Here is a 19,228-nt window from a genome sequence, read left to right as displayed (position 1 = left end):
TTTTATCATGTTGGATGAGTTTATGACTCAACCAAAATGCAGACAGGAAAAGAAGTGTAAATAAAATCTTACAAACAGGTTAAACAGAAGCAGGATGTCATGGATTCAAAACTAAGTAAAGAGTCAGCAAACAGTAGAAGGTTTAAATATACTGAGTAGGGAATGGAAATGACAAAGGAACCAGAAGAGCTAATTACAGGTGAGTGGATGCAGCTGGGCAGGAGCAGCTTAGGCCAAATGAGGAGATGATGACCAGCTGTGAGAGACACACAGGGTAGGAGGCCGAAGGTGAGGTGAAAGACAAACGAGCAAAGAATATGAAAAGAAAAAAATAATCTAAAGAAACAAATCAAAAGTACAAACAATGAGACTACATTAATTGACACAAAATGGTAAGAAATAATAAGAAAACAATAAAGAAATAATCAGAAGAGAAACACAAACCAAACTAAAAGTCCAAACAGCTGTAAATTATGACTTTTCATTGTCCAGGAACAGGAAAGGAAACTAGAATCACTGTTGTATTATGGAGAAGCTTTATATATTTTTAATACATTACTAATATTTTAGTCATTTGATTAAGTTGTTAGATATTATATTATTATTGTTTCTTGAACCACTTAGGGCCTTCTCTGAAATCCCACACACTGGATAACACATTTCTCTGGCGTTGTAAAACCTTAAGACAGATGTAAAAGTCAACTAATATGAGTTACAAGTAAACAAGTGCAGTAAACAATCCAATGTAGCCTGGAACACCTGGCAGGAACATGAGTACCCTCAGGTGATGCATCCTGCTTTTATTGCATGTTGTTTGCATGTGATTGTTTTGCATGGTAAGTTGCTTCCCATGCAGTTTTTTTCCTGCTTCAATCTGCTGCACTTCAGCTCTCACACACTTTCCCTGTGAATGAGTGCCTTGTCCCTCCATCATATCTGCTGAGCTAAGGCCGAGGAAAAAGGAGGCGTAAAAGGAAACGTAATTAAGCCTGCAGATAATTTTGATGACAGCAGCAAAAATGAGGATTTGGCTTATGGTCAGTAATTGTGGTCGGGACACTTTGACCCCTGCTCATGTGCAGAGTGACTAAGAGGGATGGGGGCGGGGCGCAGTGTGTGTCCCGGGGGAGGAAACCAGCTCTGATCATACAGAGAGCATGTGAGATGGACAGTGACGTGTCTCTGCAGCACATTGATAGTTGGAGTTGACAGATGGTCAGTGAAGGCATGCAGAGTTCAAATATCAATGTGGAAAGGAGATTTATTGAAATCAAATAAAATATAGAATGAAAGTGTAATTTAGAAGAAGTTTCCAAATGAATTTATCTCAGTTTGTTTTATTTAAAGTTCACTGTAAAGACCCCATAGGAACTAAATAAGTTCATTCCTAGTTTACCTATGAGCCTCACATTAGTAACCCAGTCATTTTCTCAGTTAATGGTGTCCTTTGGTGTCTCATTAGTAATATCCAGTGTTGGGCACACTTGTGCTAATACACTAATGTGCTAATAACGGAGCTAACTTTCCGGTTCGTACGTCAGCGTTTTTACTAATTTTAAAAATGTTTAGCACACTTAGATTTTCCTGAATTTTATTTTCTAAAAAAATAAATTCTAAAGTGTTAATTTACTTGGGCATTTTGTAAACTTTCACTTGAATAAAGTTTTGTTTAACAACTGTTAAGAGTTCTTTATGCAGTAAGATGTTGGGAACCATGATTGTAACATTTGTTCCATTTTCAGTTGCTGCTGTTCGCTTTCACACCGCACTGAGTCAAACGAACCAAATCCTTTGAGCAAACTGTTCCCCTCCTCGCCTGTAGTGGCGCTGCACGAAGAACCACTAAAGGAAACAACACAGAAACCTCTGAAGAAGACAATGAGCGCAGCACAAAATGTAGGCAAAAATGGAGTAGGATCCAGGAACCTTACACTATCAACCCTCCTGAAGGATCAGGAGGGTTGATAGTGTAAGGACTTCCAGAGCACAGGAAGACATGTGCTCTGTCTTCCCTGTTTTAGTCAGAATGCTACCAGCCGTGTTTGGGATCAGCTGCAGGATTGATTTTTATTTTTTTAGGCAGCAACTTTTGCAGTAACTGGTTGCATTTCTCTAGATCTTGCTGAGATATTGTCGTCTAATTCTAGAAATGTTCTTAAAGTGACAAAAGGCCGACTTTGTAACTGTCTTTATGTGACTCTGAATGTTCAGGTCAGAGTCCATCACTACATCCAGGTTTCAGGCCTGGTTTCTAGTTTTGAGCTGCAGTAACAGAAGCTGCATGCTGACTCCTGATCGTTTCTCTGTAGGTCCAAATGTGTTTCTTGTCGTTAAAGCGCCACTTCCATTTTCACATGCATTAGATCTGTCTGTAATCTCTGGCGGTGAACTCTAAAACAATCAGTGATCATCAGTGCAGAGCGATGCTGCTGCTGCAGGAGGAAGAGCCCTGACTTCTTGAGTCTGCTCACACACCCTCACCTCCAGCCCCTCCCACCTCCTATCACGCTCACCGAGGTGTCTGGTGACTTTGGCCCATGTTAATATGTTGCTCCTCCCTGAATGGCGAAGGAGACGAGGAGAGAGGGAGGTAAAGAGGAGAAGCTCCAGCCCACCACCAGCATGTCCCCAGGGGCCTTCAGCCTGCTCGTGTGCCTGCCCCTCCTGCTGCTCAGTACAGCTGTGGCTCCCCATCAAACCCTGACCAGCTGGAGAGCAGTGTGGGGAAGCTCTCCACCACTCTTCATTAACTCTTCATTAGGTGAAGCCCTCAGACACCAACTCCTGCTCCCCTCTCAGGCGATACTTCCCTCAAAGAGATGGATATGGCACCCAGGGCCCTGGCGCTCCTCTCGCCCCTGGTACTTGCCCTGCTCAGCCTGTCGCCTGCACCCGCCTTGGGAGGATGCCCGTCTGCTTGCCGGTGCTCTTCTGCCATGCTGCAGTGCCTGGAGCCCAATGGGATAAGCAGCATCCCGCCACTGGCGCTTCAAGAGAGTGAGAATGTGACGGAAATGTGAGTATGGATTCCTACCTGAGTGAGCATGCAACCACATGATTTAAAGTTAGCTTGAAGTTGATTTCTCCTCTCTCTGACTTCTAGTTAGTGCTGAAGTTGCTCAGATTGTCTTAGTAGTTGTCTTTGCAACTTTTAGCTGTGATTTGCTTCTCATATTTTAGTTTTGAGTTGTTTAAGAAAGAAGAATCTTATTGTTTTGCAGCTTAATGAATTGATAATGTGTAAGCAACTCTTAGTGATTATGGAAACAGAAGATGATCTAGTTTCAGCCAAGAAGAGTAACTTGACATGTTTTTTTTTTCTTAAGTCAGAGTTAAAATTTACTTTGTGTAGTTTTCTCACTAGCCAGTAACTTTTTATTGTAGAAAACCCTCATTATTATTTCAAAATCAAATTGTATTTAGAATTTTTATCTGACTGAAGGTTAATCTGCATATTTAAAACCAGTATTGTTGTGTTTCCTCAGTGTAACATAAACTTTTTGTTACCCAAGGTGCATGACTGTAACATTTAGGCAAGGAATGTTTGGTTGTATGGACCCATTTATAGGCAAAGTTAATGTGATTAACGTTAAAATAAAAAGGGAATGGGATTAAAAGAATTACACTTAAGAAGTTAAATGGAACAATAAACATTAAAGTTAAGCATAATTAAGAAGAAAGACATTATAAACTGCCAATTTAACAGACATTAACAGTTTGAGACATGATGAAAGCAACCTGGTAATCATCCTTGACCTCTGCAGGAAAACAGTTCTGTTTTCAGTCCCGACTTGAAGGACTTCAGTCCCTCTGCTGTTGGGACAAACCTGCAGTAACTGATGATTCGCCTTAAGGTTTTTCAAAGTGTTGCTTTTAGATATTAATGAGATTTCAGCTCTAATTTACTAAAGAAACTCCCTCTAACTCTGTCGGATCGATCTTGGTATTTCAGAACAGACTTTTCTTTTTATATTACCAATGTGTGGCTATTATCAAGTGTAAACGTGTAAAAATTTAGACTTTTAACAGGAATTATGACAAAATGATGAACTTAATTTGCGTTCATAAACAACGTCTTTGTATTTAAAGGCTATTGCGTTTCTCAAATTAACAAACCACAACTATCTGCGTCTTAAAATGTGTAATTTACCAAAACCGAAGAGGATATTTAATATTTCTATTGTTTCAGTGTGAATTTTATCTTTATAGGTTCTAATCAGAAAAAGGATGATCTCTCATTGTAAAGGCTGGTTTACGTTGAAGTCGGTGCATCTTTGCAATCAAACGAGCCAGTGTTTCTATAATTACCTGCCTGATGGACAGATTAACCGCAGTGAGAAGGTGTTTGAATAAAACCCGGCTAAGATTGGAGACTTCTCGCTCAGCAGCAGCAGCACGTCTGCAGGCAGAAGACTGTTATTTAACGTCTGCTTTTTAAAACTTTGCTCAGAAAAAGCAGCAGAAAGTGACCACCTGTGATTTAGAGAGAGCTGCTGTATTATTAAGCAACCCACCATCAGCTCCAGCATGGAAAACTAAATGTCACTCTCTGCACCGACACGCTGTTCTCTCTTTGTTCCTGGACCCGGATTGGAGCAATTAGCACTTGTTAAGAAGGAACTACATTTGTGAAACGCTTTTTTCGGCAGAGCAAGTCAATTTGCTGCCAATTTCTTTCACCTATATGCCACTTTCTTCCTCTTTCCTTCCCTCTTTCCTCCTCTCTCTCCTGGCTCGGAGGTATTTCCTTGTATCTGCAGCCTGTTTCGCAGAGCTCAGACTCGACAGTCTCTCTCTGATGTTCAATCAATAAGAGAGCTTGCTTCTGTTTACCGAGCTGCTCCAACACGCCAGCGAACAACAACAATTCTGCGTACTGGCAGTGCAGGGAAATAAAGGCGATGCGTGGAACAAACAAGGGCCCATTAGCTGCAAAACAGAGGCCGAAATTTATCATACGCAGAGTTGTAAATTCAATTTTGTGAATTGCCAGTCAATGCCCCCACCCAGGAACAATAGATGATATACAACCCACTTGCCTCAATCCAATAAGTAAGGCCGATGGGCGATCCTGGGCCCACCTGCCCTGTAATCACATTACTGCAGCACAGGTCAATCAAACATGAATATAAACGTTTTGTGTGTGGCGGCTGACGATCAGGGAAGTGGAAAGTTGAAACAATGCCACAAGTTGAAAGCACAGAAAGCATGTAACAGAAAATATCTGTATTCATGTACGGTAATTCCTTTATATCTGCCTTCCACTCTTCACACTTCAGAGGGAGAGAAATGCAGGCTGCACCTTCAGTCAACTTTATTTATAGCTCATTTCAAGCAGGGACAAGAAAACAGTTCCAGAAGAATACAGGCAAAAAAATAAAACCATTATCCAAAAAATAACCCAACATTTAAGTGTAGCAATGAAATATTAACAACAAATTGGCAGCAATAAGCTAGCAGCTAGCCTAAAGACAGAAGAAAATTGAACAAATCTACTCTCAGATTTAAAGAAATGCACAACAGATTTTGGTTATCAGTAACTTAAAACAAAAAGAGGCTTCTGCATGTGAATTTAGAGAAAAACAAAGCTAACAAATCTAATCTAACTGATCAAACGCTTTTAATGAGCCGATTACCATCAACATAAAAACAGGTGTGTTTGAAATGAAGTGTGTGTGAGCACAATGCCATGATGGGAAGACATCAGCAATGAGATTTGAAAGCCATTTTCTTTGCACTTTAATACTCTTTCAAGGCCATTTCCAAACCGTCTGAGGCTCTGCAGACCTAATTTAGCAAGATAAATATTCAAGTTCATGTTAGGACACTATTGTTCAGAATCTAAAGTTGCATCTTTATAAACCAAAAAAACCCAAAAAACTTCTGATAATTTGTAATTATTTGGAAGGCAGGAAACTAAATGCTGAAATTGAAACTAAAGCTACTGATTTAAACAGGTTTTGGGTTGTTGCCCCTATTTTTAAAATTTCTACGTTGTTTATTTACTGTTTAAATTTGAAGGATAATTTCTCATGTTCAGTTTTGATTGGTTTGCTTCAAGTCCTCGTCCCTCTTCAGGTCAGGAGGTCAGACTCAAACCAAGCCCAGTTTCCAAAGCCTGGTTAGAGTTTCACCCTCCTCCTGACCTGCTGCATGTTCAGTTTTGTTATCTGAAATAAAACCTCTTTACATCTCAAACTCTCTGCTTTCCTCTCAGTAGTTGTGTCCTTGACAGGAGCTCTGGTAAAGATTCAGTCCGTGTTGTTTAACTCTCTCTGTCGTCTTTCCCGCTATGAGCTTTATTGAAACATTCTGTAGTTTCTTTGCTGCACAATCGACACAGTTTCTGTGGGATGAAAAACTGTAGATTTGCTTCATATCTGGGCTCTTGGTTTGCAACTGAGGAGTCAGTAGTCTTCTTTTCTTCACCTCTTTGCCAATTTGTACTCAGATCTTACAGCCAAACATCATCCTTGTATAACTTTATTGGTATGAAATATTTTAATGAATTACACAAAAAAATTTATTGAACCCAAATTATTCAAATCTCTGACAGTTTTAGGGTTAAAATTATAATCCGGTAATCTGTACGCCTTTGTGTTTCTGGGTTTTGATTCTCTGGGGTTGTTGGTTTTTGTCAGTCATTGCGTCCTGTATTCAGTTTACTCTTTCAGACTGAATACAGTCTACAAGAGAAAGAGAAAAGAAAATCTCTTTAGCGGGAAACATAAAATAGTCAGAAGTCGGTCATTTGGTTTTTAGAAAAGCCAAACTAGAACAACAAGAACAAACTCCATCACACTGTTTCTTATCAGCATTGATTTACATGGTGGCACAAGAAAGAAAATGGCCGTAAAACACAAATTAATGACCAGAAAAAGCAGCTTGGCATGGTTATACTTTTATAACAAATTTATGTCAGATCATAATTTCTTGGTTAATGTCATGTTGTTCATAACGAAGACATTTTGAATAATGTCAACTTTGTACTAAAATTGTCATAATTTACCGAATGACACTTTATGACAACAGTCATAAATATTCATGAAGACTTACTCATGTTCATGACAGTCTTATTCACAACCCATCAAATAAAGTGTTACCATAGTAACTTATAACAATCTCTTACTTTAAAGTTTTGATGCATATGTTTTCTTTTGAGTGATGTATTATTTTTCGGCCTGTTCTTTTATACTCTGACCTATTTTCTTCCAACTCTGAAGCGAACCTTTTTCAGCTGTTTGTCCGAACTTGACATTGAACTCAAAAAAGCCTCTTGTGTTGAGTGTGTACAGTATTTTGTCCTTCTCAAGAAAATTTAATAATTGCACTTTTTAAGTCTTGTTTTCTTTTTCCCCCATTTGCAAAGGGTTTAACCAAACAACAACAAAAGCTTAAGGCCATGAGAAATTGTCTTTTCTTCATGTTTTCTATCTTCCTGTGTTTTTTCCATTTTATTAGCTACATTGAAAACCAAGCAGGTCTGGAGAACATAACAGAGGTCAACCTTGCCAACTACAGAGAGCTGAAGAATCTGTAAGTAGTTTGTGTTTTATCCTCCAAACTAACAAGGAGGGTCAAATTCTGAGTAATATTCAACTCTTTCAGCTCTGAGAAACCATCTATGTTTCTTATTAAAACTCTGGTTTTATATGTTTACTCAGTATTTATTTGCTTAAATTTGCATTAAAATCCCAGAAATGTTGGATGAGGTCAAACCAAAATGCTGATTGTTGACGTTCATGTATTGTTTTTTCATATTCATTTTTCTCTTTTTTTCCTTCTCAGAACCGTCACGTCATGTAAACTGAGGTTCATTTCTGCAAATGCTTTCCAAAACAACCTGAAGCTGCAGTACGTGTAAGTGTCCTCACTGATGATGAGAAATGATCGGTTTGCTGCTCTCCTTGTTCATCCCTACTGCTCACCTCTTAAATATTCATTTAATATTAAGTCTGTCTGCTCTTCTAAAATTATGAACTTAAATTCTCTAATTAAAAAAATGGTTCTCAGAAATGCTTCTTTCAGAGCTTTGGTGTTTTCATCCAGGATTATCCAAATTAAGTTTTTCATGCATCAGTTTTCGTTCACTTCACTTTGTTCTTATGTAGCTCAGATCTTTCAACTTGATAAACACAAAAAACTGAAGGGTTATAAATATATAGGACACTACTCATCATTAAATAAATAATCAGGTTATTAAATTGCTGTCTGATAATCTGGAAACCCTGCAGCAGTTTATTTTAACCTACATTATTGTTGCCTTCTTTTGTTTTCCGTCTGGCCTCCCGTCTTCACTGAAACATATCAGATGAAACCATCAGGTCGGTGTTTTCATGGACAGCTGATGCTTATCGGCACCATCTTGTCCTCATCGTTTTACTGAGCGTGTGCAACATGTCCAGTGCTGTTCCTCTGAAAGACAAGCGGGTTTTCAGATGATGGTCGGGGAGGTTTAGTGGGGGGGTTGGGATGCTCAAGAAATTGGAGAAGACATCCACCAGTCACCTTTTACTCGCTCACTTTGGCGGATTATCGACAACTGATGCATAATAAATACACTCCACTAAGGGTCCATTATCACTTAATCAATATTTCACTGTGGGAGAGGGGCCAGCGAGGCTTGGCTGGAGTGTGGGGGCTTCTGAGATGGATGTATTTCTAAGATTAGGAAGGTCTGAACCAAGCTAAAAAAAATAGAGCTGGTTAAGCCATTTTCTCCTTCTGCGCTGGTCTACACTCAAACCTCCCAGATTTGATAACATTTCTGCTGTTATGTGGCTGAAAGAGATCGAGCTGCTATTCCCGGCTCCGCTCTCCCCCTGTGGATTGGAGGAGGAATCGAGCCGGTAATGGATAAGCCCCAACGGCTAACCCGTCTGACATGAACTTTTGGGAGCAAGGAAAACAAATAATTGAACCCTTGGCCCTGTCACAGTGATTATGTATTGGTTTCCATGCGCGCTCCCCAGTGTGGCTTTCTGTCATCTTCTGAGGGAGGTTTATTTACAGCCTCTCAAAGTCTGAGGATCATTTGAGCTCTGCTGTGATGATATTTAAGTGGCCTGAGAGGATTGACCCAAAAAATATGTGGCACAGTGTCAGTAATAACACCAAGGAGGCATAATAATAAATGTTTTCTTTATATTAACAAATGATGTGTTTGCAAGACAAAAACATGACAATTACTTTAGTGCAAAAAATTTATTCCCAGCAGTTGGATTTTCTTTTTGTACATTTCAGATTTTCTGGTGATTTTTCTGTTTTTTTGTTTTTTTTTTCTTTTGGATTTTTTTCCACTTGCAGGAGTCCTTCAAACTTTCCTTTTTAAAGTTTTCAGACTCAAATATGATGTTTCTAAAAGCTCACACTGCAATCTTTGAGCCATTAAAGCACTTGAAGGTGCAAACTAAGGATAAAGTGTTGTATTATATGTTATACCCCAAGAATGAAGATTCAGTAACTGACACTCAACGTATTTTGGATTTCTTAAAAAGGAAATTCAAAATTAATGACTAAACTGTTAAACTGAAAGGTTAGTGCACATAACCAATGAATGAGTTCATGGTGTTTTTTAAAATCTGTTTTAAAGTTTATTATTACGAAGGTTTTGTATACTAGATATACTATATTAACATTTTTAACATTTAAATTTTAACAATATGTTCTGGCCCTAAAACTCCAAGCTTGTTTTGTGAAGACAAATTTAATAATGAAATTAATCAGAGAAATTCAGAACTTGAACTTCTAACATTATATTGAGGCACTAAGAGCTCCCAAAACAGTTTCATCATATTTTCTCTGAAGAAGATCTTATATTTATAAAATCAAATCAAATAAAATAAAATTTGATGATTTGATTTGATTTATATTTATAGCAGCTTTATAGACATAAAGATATTATCCATGTTTCTGTCTGACATTAAAAGGAGTTCCAGTATTTATTTTTATTGACTTAAAGCACTGACTTCTTGACAAATGTTGACCTTTTTTTTATGTTTGTGTGTTAATAATGAAGACAACTAACCTAATTAGCTTTAAAGCCATTTATTTTTTTTAAAAAGTGAGATTTTATGCTTTTTTACATTTGTAATATGAAAAAGAGTTTTGAAGCAAATGTTTTGGCCTTAATTAGTATGTTTCAATGCTAAAAAACTGTAACACTTGGGAACTTTTACATGATTCTAACTTAAATATTCAGAAACAGGAATTAAATAAATCCTATAAAAACTGTTTTCAAGTTTTGAAGGATGAAGAGAATCCTATCATCCTTCAGTCGATCCTCTGCTACAAGTCTTTAGTTTGTAACTCCATGGGAATCACCTAGTTTGAAAAAGTTTGAGCTAAAAAACTATTTTATGTCAAACAATTTTATCTTTATTGATTTAACAAAACAAATTGACAAGTAAAGTAGTAAGAAATGATGACTTTACTACTGTAGTGTCAGCATTATTAATTTGTATTAGGTATAGACTTTGCTGATGCATTTCATTTGTGTTCAGAAGTTTGAATTTTTATGTTCAAACTCAGAACAATCAACTGCACTCAGTTCATTGCGTTATTGCTGACATATTTGAGTCATGACAAAGGTTTGAGATGGACTTTTTCCCCAAATGCAGTTCTGCAGCAGAACAGCATTACTCTACCAAGAACTGTTTGTGACAGAGGGCTAATTACCTAATGCACTGAGCAGTGAACAGAGGTCTGCTGCGGTGGGCTCATGAACGCTGGTCCCGGTCGGTGTGAAATACTTGCCGGGGTAATTGATCAGAACCAATTTGGATGCATTAACGTTTTCCACGGAGTGTAATTCAAAGCAGGTACACATTGTTCTGAAGGTAAGCAATCAGCTCCCAGCTTGACTTGACTCCCACACGGTACCGGAGTTGAAGAAATATGACAGAGCTCGCTCCTTTCAGTTTGTCTTCTTGGAAAAATTTATATTTCTTGTGAAACCCACAAGGAAGCAAATGTTAAAAAAATTAAAAAGACGAAACTAAGGATCTTTCAGTTGATATTTTTTCTTTCTCGTTCCGCTTTGAAATGACTGATATGTGCAGGCAGAATCGTAGCTTGCAGCGGTTTTGTTTAATGAACTGTAAAAGCTCTTGCGTTTTTCTGTTTTGTTTTGCAGGAACCTGGCGTCGAACTTTCTGGAGCACATCAGCTGGAGAGTGTTTCATTTTCTGCCTCTGCTCAACCTGTGAGTCATCTTCAAATTCTGCAAAAGTTAAACTGAACCTGATTAAAGGTGTCAGAAAGAACATTTATAACTTGTGAATGGAAAATTGACTCAGCCATACTGTCCATTCCTCTTTTCTTTAAATTCCCTCCAAACAGTGAGACATTCTTGTCATTTTTAAGGGATTGCTGGTTGATGAGGCATTTCCAAAGACGTTTCTTTAGACTTTCTTCAATCCGTTCATTGTCCATACCGTCTTTATCTGTTCAGCATTACAGGGAAGCTGGTGCCTGTTTCCAGTAGCCTTTGGGCCAGAGGCGGGGTTCACCCTGAACAGGTCACGAGTTCATCACAGACATTTGAATCATTAAGTGATAAAAATGCATCTCACTTCAGATCAGTCAAGTGCATGTTGAAGGTCATGGTTTGAATAGCTAACAGAACGCTGAATCTGCAAAAAGGCTAAATGAGACACAGAACTTCCCAAACCAGCTACAACTTCAGATCCTGTCCATGAACACAACAAAAGGCTTGGTGATGAAGGGGAATCCTAAAATAATCCAACCCCACCAAGAAGGCAGAGCTCTTGCTTTGGTCAAAAAAATAGATGACCTGTAAAATCAAATCTGGTGCCCGACTCACAGGACCAGTCCACAAACTCTCCTTTTACTGGATGAGCAAACTGCCATGAAAAAGGCAACATAAAGATCTGAACTATTGGATAGTTGTTGCTTCTGCTGGATCTGAGGTTCACCTGTCATTTGGAGAATTCTTTTAAACACCTTTGATCAAACAAGTCCAAAGAGAAAACGCGTTCTTGATCAATGGATTACAGTCTATTGTCCATATTTCTTTCTGTTGAAAAAGGCAGAATGCTCCTTATTAGTTAGACTTACGTCTCTACCTCAAGCGGAGAAACAGTATATTGATGTCTTGGTTATATAAATGGTGGGATGATGGAGAAGGTGAGTTGGATTGGAGCCTCATCTCTGGTAATCAAAGTGCTAATCAGGTTTTTTGTCAGCTGGGTTTTATTAAGCAAGAAAGTTGTGCAAAAAGTCAAAGTTGTCAACATGCTGGTTAATCTGCAGTGTAACCATTATATGTGGTCATAAGTTATGGGTCATGGCTCAAAGACTTCAACATGAGATTCAACCCAAAGAATGATCATTCAATAGGAGCTCAGATTAGAGACATCCTTTCCATAGACAGAGGCTTAAGGTTCTGATTAGAACCTTAAATCAGAACCTTAATCTGATATCATGAATCAGGCATTCATGATACCTGAATGCCTGATTTGGGGTGTGGATATGTTGGCAGTAAACTCTGGTAGAGACTTAAGTCTTCCTGGAAAGACCTTCTGATCAGTAAATACCTTGGTATTCCCCAGGAGAAGCTGGATATCAGGGTGAATGGATGGATGGGGTTAATGGAATACATTACTGGAATACATTTAGTACATTTAAATCCTAAAGAGTTATTTGTCAAATCTGAAGCCACTACCTGTTCATGTGCTTTTATTTTTCAGGATTTTAAGGGACAACCCTCTCATCTGCTCATGTGAACTCTTCTGGCTGCAGCAGTGGCAGAACGAGGATCGTGGCGACATCGACAGCCAAATGCTGTTTTGCTTGTCCAACGATGAGGAATTTCCCCTCAGTTCTTTGGTGATCGATAACTGCAGTGAGTTGTGTTTTTGTTCTGATGCTTCACATTTCTCTTTGTGGGAATGGAGGTATTTAACCTTTGATGATGGGTTTGATCATCCATTGCTTAAAATGACAAGCCCTAATCCACTACACTTGAGAATATTAACTATTTGTATTTCAAAACATTTGCCAGTTTAGGACGACAGTGCTAACCCATGTTCATCCTGCTTTCTGTGCTGATCCCAGGTTTGCCTGAGGTGACCATTTTCGCGTCACAATTGAAGACCAGAGAGGGAGGAAACCTCATGTTTGAATGCCAGGTGACAGGAAGTCCCACCCCCAACGTGACGTGGCAAACGAAAGAACTTAAATCTAACTTTACTCTCCAGGTAGGAAGGATTTTTAGGACATTGTCTGTATTTATGCAAAATACTGCTAGCTTTGTTGAATTTAGCTTTGGAGTGAAATATTGAAGAGAATAACTGGAAGTGAAAACTTCACTTCCATTTAATGTGGCATAATACTTGAAAATGTCATTTTAACCAATTATGATGCAGCTGCTTTCATGTTAGTCAAAATAAGATTTTTCAGTGCTGCTTTCCAAGCTGTTTCTAAGAGAAACAATGTTTAATTTGTAGCAATCTGTGGAATGCATTTCTGGTCTTCTACCAACTTTCAGCTTGGCTGCTACAGGTAGCATGTATATTTAGCCTGAAAACTTAGCTTCAGTCTCTCAGCAACCAGCACATCCAATTCTGGGAGCAACTTGTAGGGCTGTTCTTTTTTTTAATTTTGCTCTAATGTAGAAGGGACTTCAGCATATGCTGGACTCCCCATTCACAGAGCAAGGTGCATAATTTATCACCAAGCTTTTTTTATTGCAACTGCATGATGAGCTTCTTTATCGGGGGATGTCAGAGTATTGACCAGCCATGTTGCATTTATCATCTCTGGTGCCAAGAGCAGTAAAATCATGTACTTGGGGCGCTGCCAACCCATTGTGGGTCTCATGAGGTTGTAGACCTGGCAAGAGGCCAATGTGGCCAGTCCAGTTTTAAGCTCTCTGATTTGCCACACAGATTTGCATGTTCCCTCAAAGAGGCCCAGTGGATCAGCTGCAACCACTCTTCTTCTGTGCATCAGAAACGATGCTAACAGACTTCCCCTACGTCTCTGCAGAAGTAACATTCAGAGAACTCATATGTGCTTTGAGACTCATCAGAACTCTAGATCGTCCAGAACAGTCCTAATCTAGTCAGAATGGATGTAGCTAATACAAGGTGCAGAAAATATGTTCCCTCAGTGAAGCTGATTCCAGAAATTTGCACAAAATCTTGACCTTGTATTTGGGAATTTTAGAGCGAATGAGGAATGCTGCATTTAGGATTAGTTGCTAAAGCTGTTTCTAATAAGATAAGAGAAGATAATTGGTCATTCATGGAAAAATATGACTTAGAAAGGTGAACAAGGCTGCATGAAGGACAACAAAGACAAAACAATACTTAGTCAGTAACAATAAATACATACAACTATCACAAATAATTGAATAAACATATTTAGGATTTTATGCAAAGAAGCTCACTGGAAGACGACATTAATGTCCAAAAGAAAACAGGCTTCGAATGGGCAGTAGATCCACATTTTGAAACAAATTGTTGTGTAGAAAATGACTTAAACTTACAATCATAGAAATGTAAAAATTTTAAGGATTATGTATATAAAAAAACAACATTGCTTGAAGTCGTGTTTTTGGGCTTAAATCACAGAGGGTGCAGTTTATAAGTTCTAGATAATTATTAATCAATAATATTAAAACATGGTATGAGCCAAAAAGCAACATTTGTCTTTTGTAATTCAGTTGCAGAAAAAGATTTTTATCATGACTTCTTTCTGCTGCTGCTGTCATAACAAAATAAATTTCACAGTTATTAAATATGCATATTTATACATACCACTTCCATATGAATATTTCTCTTGAACAACTGTCATTTCTCTAAAAGTGACCTATATGTCTTTATGACTCTGTCATTTGATTATTGCAGAACATAACCAAGGGCTCCATGTTAAGTCTGGTGCTTCATCTCACCAACGTCTCCTTCAAGGACAACATGCACAACCTGACATGTGAGGCAGAGAACGAAGCTGGGCCCAACGAGGGGATGGTGCAATTGGACATTGAGTGTAAGTGCCTGTGAAATAAAGCACTGCACTCCTGAAAGCTCACGAGCTCAATGCAAGTCGTCGGCCTTAATGGAGGCGAGGGCGAGAGCACACTGGGATCATTTTGTTGTGCAGGCAGGGAGGACGCTTGTAGAAAAGAAAAATGCACTGCGCTGATTTCTTCTAAATGCCCCCTCTACAAATATGGGTACGTATGCACCATGCTTCTAATGGAGCTCTCTGTCCTCTGCCACTCAAACCGGCGACTGGTGAGAAGTGTTAAAATAATATGAATGAAGGGCTGCAGGTACAGCTTGGCATTTAATGTAGGGATCCAATAAGAAGACAAAGGAAGGTGAACTTACCTCATCTTGCTCTTTAAGAACTCTACTACCTTATCTATTCTGCACTTTTAAATTACAGATGGAGCTTGACTCTGAGGGTCTGCTGCTGCTTTCCGCTTTCAGATGCATTAGTGCATCTAGACGGTGAGCAACACCAAGGAGCGACAGCAGCCAGTAGTCCCACAGAAGATAGTCAGGTGCATTAGCAATACATTACTGCAAATACTAGTCAAACAATATCGCATATCTCCAACTCAATGACACTCATTAGAAAATAAAGCCAAAACGACGGGGGCGCCAATCAGCTGTATGAGCATCAAGGGACAGATAATGAACATCAGGAAAATGGGGCGGATAACACGCCCTCAGATCTGATTTAAGCTGGTGCTAATGGACTTTTCCCTCCCAACTCCGGAAAACCGCTTCTTCCACGGTGATTGGCAGTCTGTAAATGCGATAGTGCCGCTAATCCATCAACATCAGCCCCAATGGTGGACAGACACTCGTTAACCGCTGGCCCTTTAATTACTTGTAATTACCTCCCAGAACAGTGGGAGTTTATTGCTGAGTGGTTGACTGATTCATGCTACACATGTGACTTTCTTTTCAAAGCATCCCTGCTCTGAATCAGCCAAGTTGCAGCGTTACTTTCAAAGCATGGAGTTAACACAAACTTACTACGGAGACAAAAATTATAATTTCAGAGTTTTAATTATTTATTCTACATCTTATAAGTTTGGAAGGATTATGCAGCATCTAACTTTCATGATTTAAAACAAAAACAAAAACATGTTTGATTTAGTTATAATATATAGAGAGAGTTAAATTTATGTTTACAGAATCAAATATATGCAAACATCTGCATATATTCCACAAATATCCCACAGCAAGTCTCAGCAGAAATACATGTTTTTTGTAGCACTCAAAGACTTTCTGGTGCTACTCTGGTTGGATATTCAGTCTGAGCGGTTGCCCACCAAGAAACATCTGCCCTCATGGACGTGCTAAATGCCCTCTGGGAAAAAGTTTATGGTTAGAAGAGACAAAGATTGAACTGTTTGGCAGCAATAATAAGAAAGCAAAGTGAGGCTTTGAGACCTAAGATGTCAGTTTAGCAGCTGTGGGTCCGTTTCCCTGGTTCACGGTGCTGGTCCAGGTTTCACAAAGTGGAAGAATGCATAAAGAAGGATAAAACTTTGATTCTTGAATGTCATTCCTAAAGAAATGACCTCAAATATTCTGAATGTGTGAATTATGTGGCAGGAAACCAACTGGTGTAAAAATATGAGTCTGTTGAAATTGTTCACATTAAGAAGTTAAGAGCAATAATTTGGGTTATTTGGCCTGTCATAAGAGGAAAAAATGGACAGGGGAATATTTTCACCACGCTATTCATTCAACTAGCAAGTTTAAAGTTAAATATTTGTTGAGTATGTTAAATGTTTTATTTGTAAAGCAAATACTTGGCTACCAACTACTTGTTTACTTAGTAGCCCAGGCTACATAAACCACAAACTAAATATTTAGCTAGCAATCTAAAGATTTAGGTCCAAACTGAATATTTACCTATATATTTATCTAAATATGTGTTGTTAAGCTACATATTTAGCTTCAAATTAAATATTTAGCTCAGAAGTAAATGTGTAGATAATGTAGAAACATTCACTTGCTGATAAATGGAAGTGAATTCTCAAAATAAAGCTGAGTCTTACAAACCTCTACATAAAGTCCTGCTAGTGAGCTGCTGTAGTGACAGTTGCTGTATGTTTTAAGCTGAAATATTGTAAATGCCGAAAAAAAAAAAACGGTGATGAAAAGTTGACATGAGCAAAGATTGAAGTGAGTCAGTCATGCTAACTGTGACAGGAATTTTTCCAGAATTAATTGTGGCACATCTAAATTAGCTCATTGTCTAAACCTGAAATGAGGTGTGACAAGCAGCAGCTAAATTAAATATAATAATAGCCTTTATTTTATCCCCTGTAGCTTAAGATCAGAAGAGACTGCCAGTGAGTGATTAGTCAAATATGATAAATAGCAGTAATTTCCACTGCAGTGCAGTAAAGTAAAGGGGCACATGGGCCGGTATCCCCCTTTTAACAGCACTTTCCGGGTCAGAGTTGCAGGTTAAGAGCTGCACAATCTCCAGGGCGGAGTGAAGGGTCTCTGCACTTGAGGGTTGCGTTCGATCTAAATGGGGCCATTTCCTGTAACTTTATGTCCAGGAGACATAGACATAGAGCTTCCAGGTAGTTTTTGTGGTTGGGAGCACGACGACGACCAGGATTTATTATTCATGGCAGGTCGTCAAAGGTTTGCAGTTCAGATGGAGAGCATTGATTCACGGAAACTCAGAGGGAACGTACAGCATGCAACTGTATTCTGGATGATAAAGTAATGGCAACATTTTCAGCTCTGTGCAACTGTATCAATGACTAAATTTACAGCAAATGAAAATTAAGGTTTTCTGGAAACTATTTGATTTCAGGCATTTGAAAGGACACTCATGTTGAATTTTAATACATTTTAATGTGTTGTTCTCCGCTATTAATTTTCACTTTCCGCCCAATTCATGGTTCAATATTTTTTCTGTCTTTTTTTTCATAAAGCATATTTAAAATATTCAGTAGATAATTTACCTTATGAAACCTGGAAGTCAAAATGCCACTCAACCTGCCCAGCAGCCAATCCAGAATGGCATCAGAATAGCTTTGATTAGCAGTAGCCTATAATGAAGACTACATGCTGTCCCTACCTGTAGGTGGCGGTAGTGCTACTTCACGTTTTTTGACAACTGCCAATAAATATCAAGAAGAAGACTGTACATTGAATAGCTTACTGCTAAGACTTTTCCCCCAGTCGTTATTCATATAAATGAAGGATGAAATATTAGAATAGGGGTTTTAGAGAGCGTGTCTTTGCTTAACAAACGGAAAACTCTGAAAATCTAAAGATAATCCTGTACCAACTAAAGAGCCAGAACATTCTAAGTATAAATTTAAATATAACCATGAAACGTCATCAGAAAATCTGGAAAAGTATTGGTCAAATTCTTTCAAAATGACTTAAAATATAAAGAAATAAGAGTGGATAAAAGTAATTGTAAAATTTATTTCTGTCTCCTACCTCATCTGAACCCCCAAACATGCAGTTCCAGCCAAAATCATCTTCTTCAAGGACGCCGTGAAACATCACCACTGGTGCTTCCCGTTCGCTGTGGACGGGAATCCTGACACATACATCTCCTGGTTCTTCAATGGAGAACCGTACAGAAAAAACAACTTCATCTTCATACAGTTCATCCCGGACTCGAACGACGGGTCAGTGAAGCATGGCTGCCTCACCTTGAACAAACCGACCCACATGAACAACGGAAACTACACTCTGGTTGCGGTGAACGAGCTCGGAGGGGAAAATGCCACGGCTGTCGGGATGTTTATGGAAAATCCTTTTGATAAAGGTGATCCTGAGGGGATTATTATAGGTGAGTTTCTGTAAAAAAAATAAAAAAAAAGTGACTGAAGATCGATCTGCACTAACTAGCTGTATTAGAGTCAAACAAAAACTAGATAATCACCATCACACGTCTTCATAGATTTGCTTTAATCTTGTGCCTCCAACTAAAACACCATTTATTGAGTTTTTTTTTTTTTGTCTACTAATCTAAGTTTATTTTGCATTAAATATGTTTTATATTCTCTTGCATCCCTCATGCTAGTCTCTAATGGGTATCCAAGTAAGTTCTCAACTGACTATGACTCCTTATTATTTCTGTATATCTTCTCAGTACTAACTTCCTGTGTATTTTATCTCTCAGGTCCGTCAAACAAACCGGTGGTGGACGTTACAGAGAATTCAGAAAGTCGGGTGTTTGTGGTATGTGTCACCATCAT

General features: G+C 38.5%; 1 protein-coding gene across 5 annotated transcripts in view; it reads left to right on the top strand.

The window, feature by feature from the left end:
- Positions 1–238: 238 nt before the first annotated feature.
- ntrk1 (neurotrophic tyrosine kinase, receptor, type 1) overlaps positions 239–19,228 on the top strand; it is a 36,278-nt gene continuing 17,288 nt past the window's right edge. The window contains exons 1-11 of one of the 5 annotated variants that reach the window (XM_044116082.1): positions 239–288; positions 2,800–3,016; positions 7,462–7,536; positions 7,789–7,860; positions 11,135–11,203; positions 12,711–12,865; positions 13,078–13,220; positions 14,874–15,012; positions 18,487–18,819; positions 19,054–19,071; positions 19,153–19,211. In XM_044116082.1, the coding sequence (XP_043972017.1) occupies positions 2,820–3,016; positions 7,462–7,536; positions 7,789–7,860; positions 11,135–11,203; positions 12,711–12,865; positions 13,078–13,220; positions 14,874–15,012; positions 18,487–18,819; positions 19,054–19,071; positions 19,153–19,211 (1,260 nt within the window). In that variant the 5' untranslated portion in view covers positions 239–288; positions 2,800–2,819. Of the gene's footprint in view, positions 289–2,612; positions 3,017–7,461; positions 7,537–7,788; positions 7,861–11,134; positions 11,204–12,710; positions 12,866–13,077; positions 13,221–14,873; positions 15,013–18,486; positions 18,820–19,053; positions 19,072–19,152; positions 19,212–19,228 lie in introns of those variants that run through there. The other 4 variants (XM_044116087.1, XM_044116086.1, XM_044116085.1 and 1 more) reach the window with 4 other exon arrangements.

This window comes from Gambusia affinis, linkage group LG05 (assembly GCF_019740435.1).
Source record: "Gambusia affinis linkage group LG05, SWU_Gaff_1.0, whole genome shotgun sequence".
Lineage (NCBI taxonomy): Eukaryota > Metazoa > Chordata > Actinopteri > Cyprinodontiformes > Poeciliidae > Gambusia > Gambusia affinis.
The sequence above is the reverse complement of the archived record's forward strand: the minus strand, read 5'-3'. Positions and strand labels throughout refer to the sequence as shown.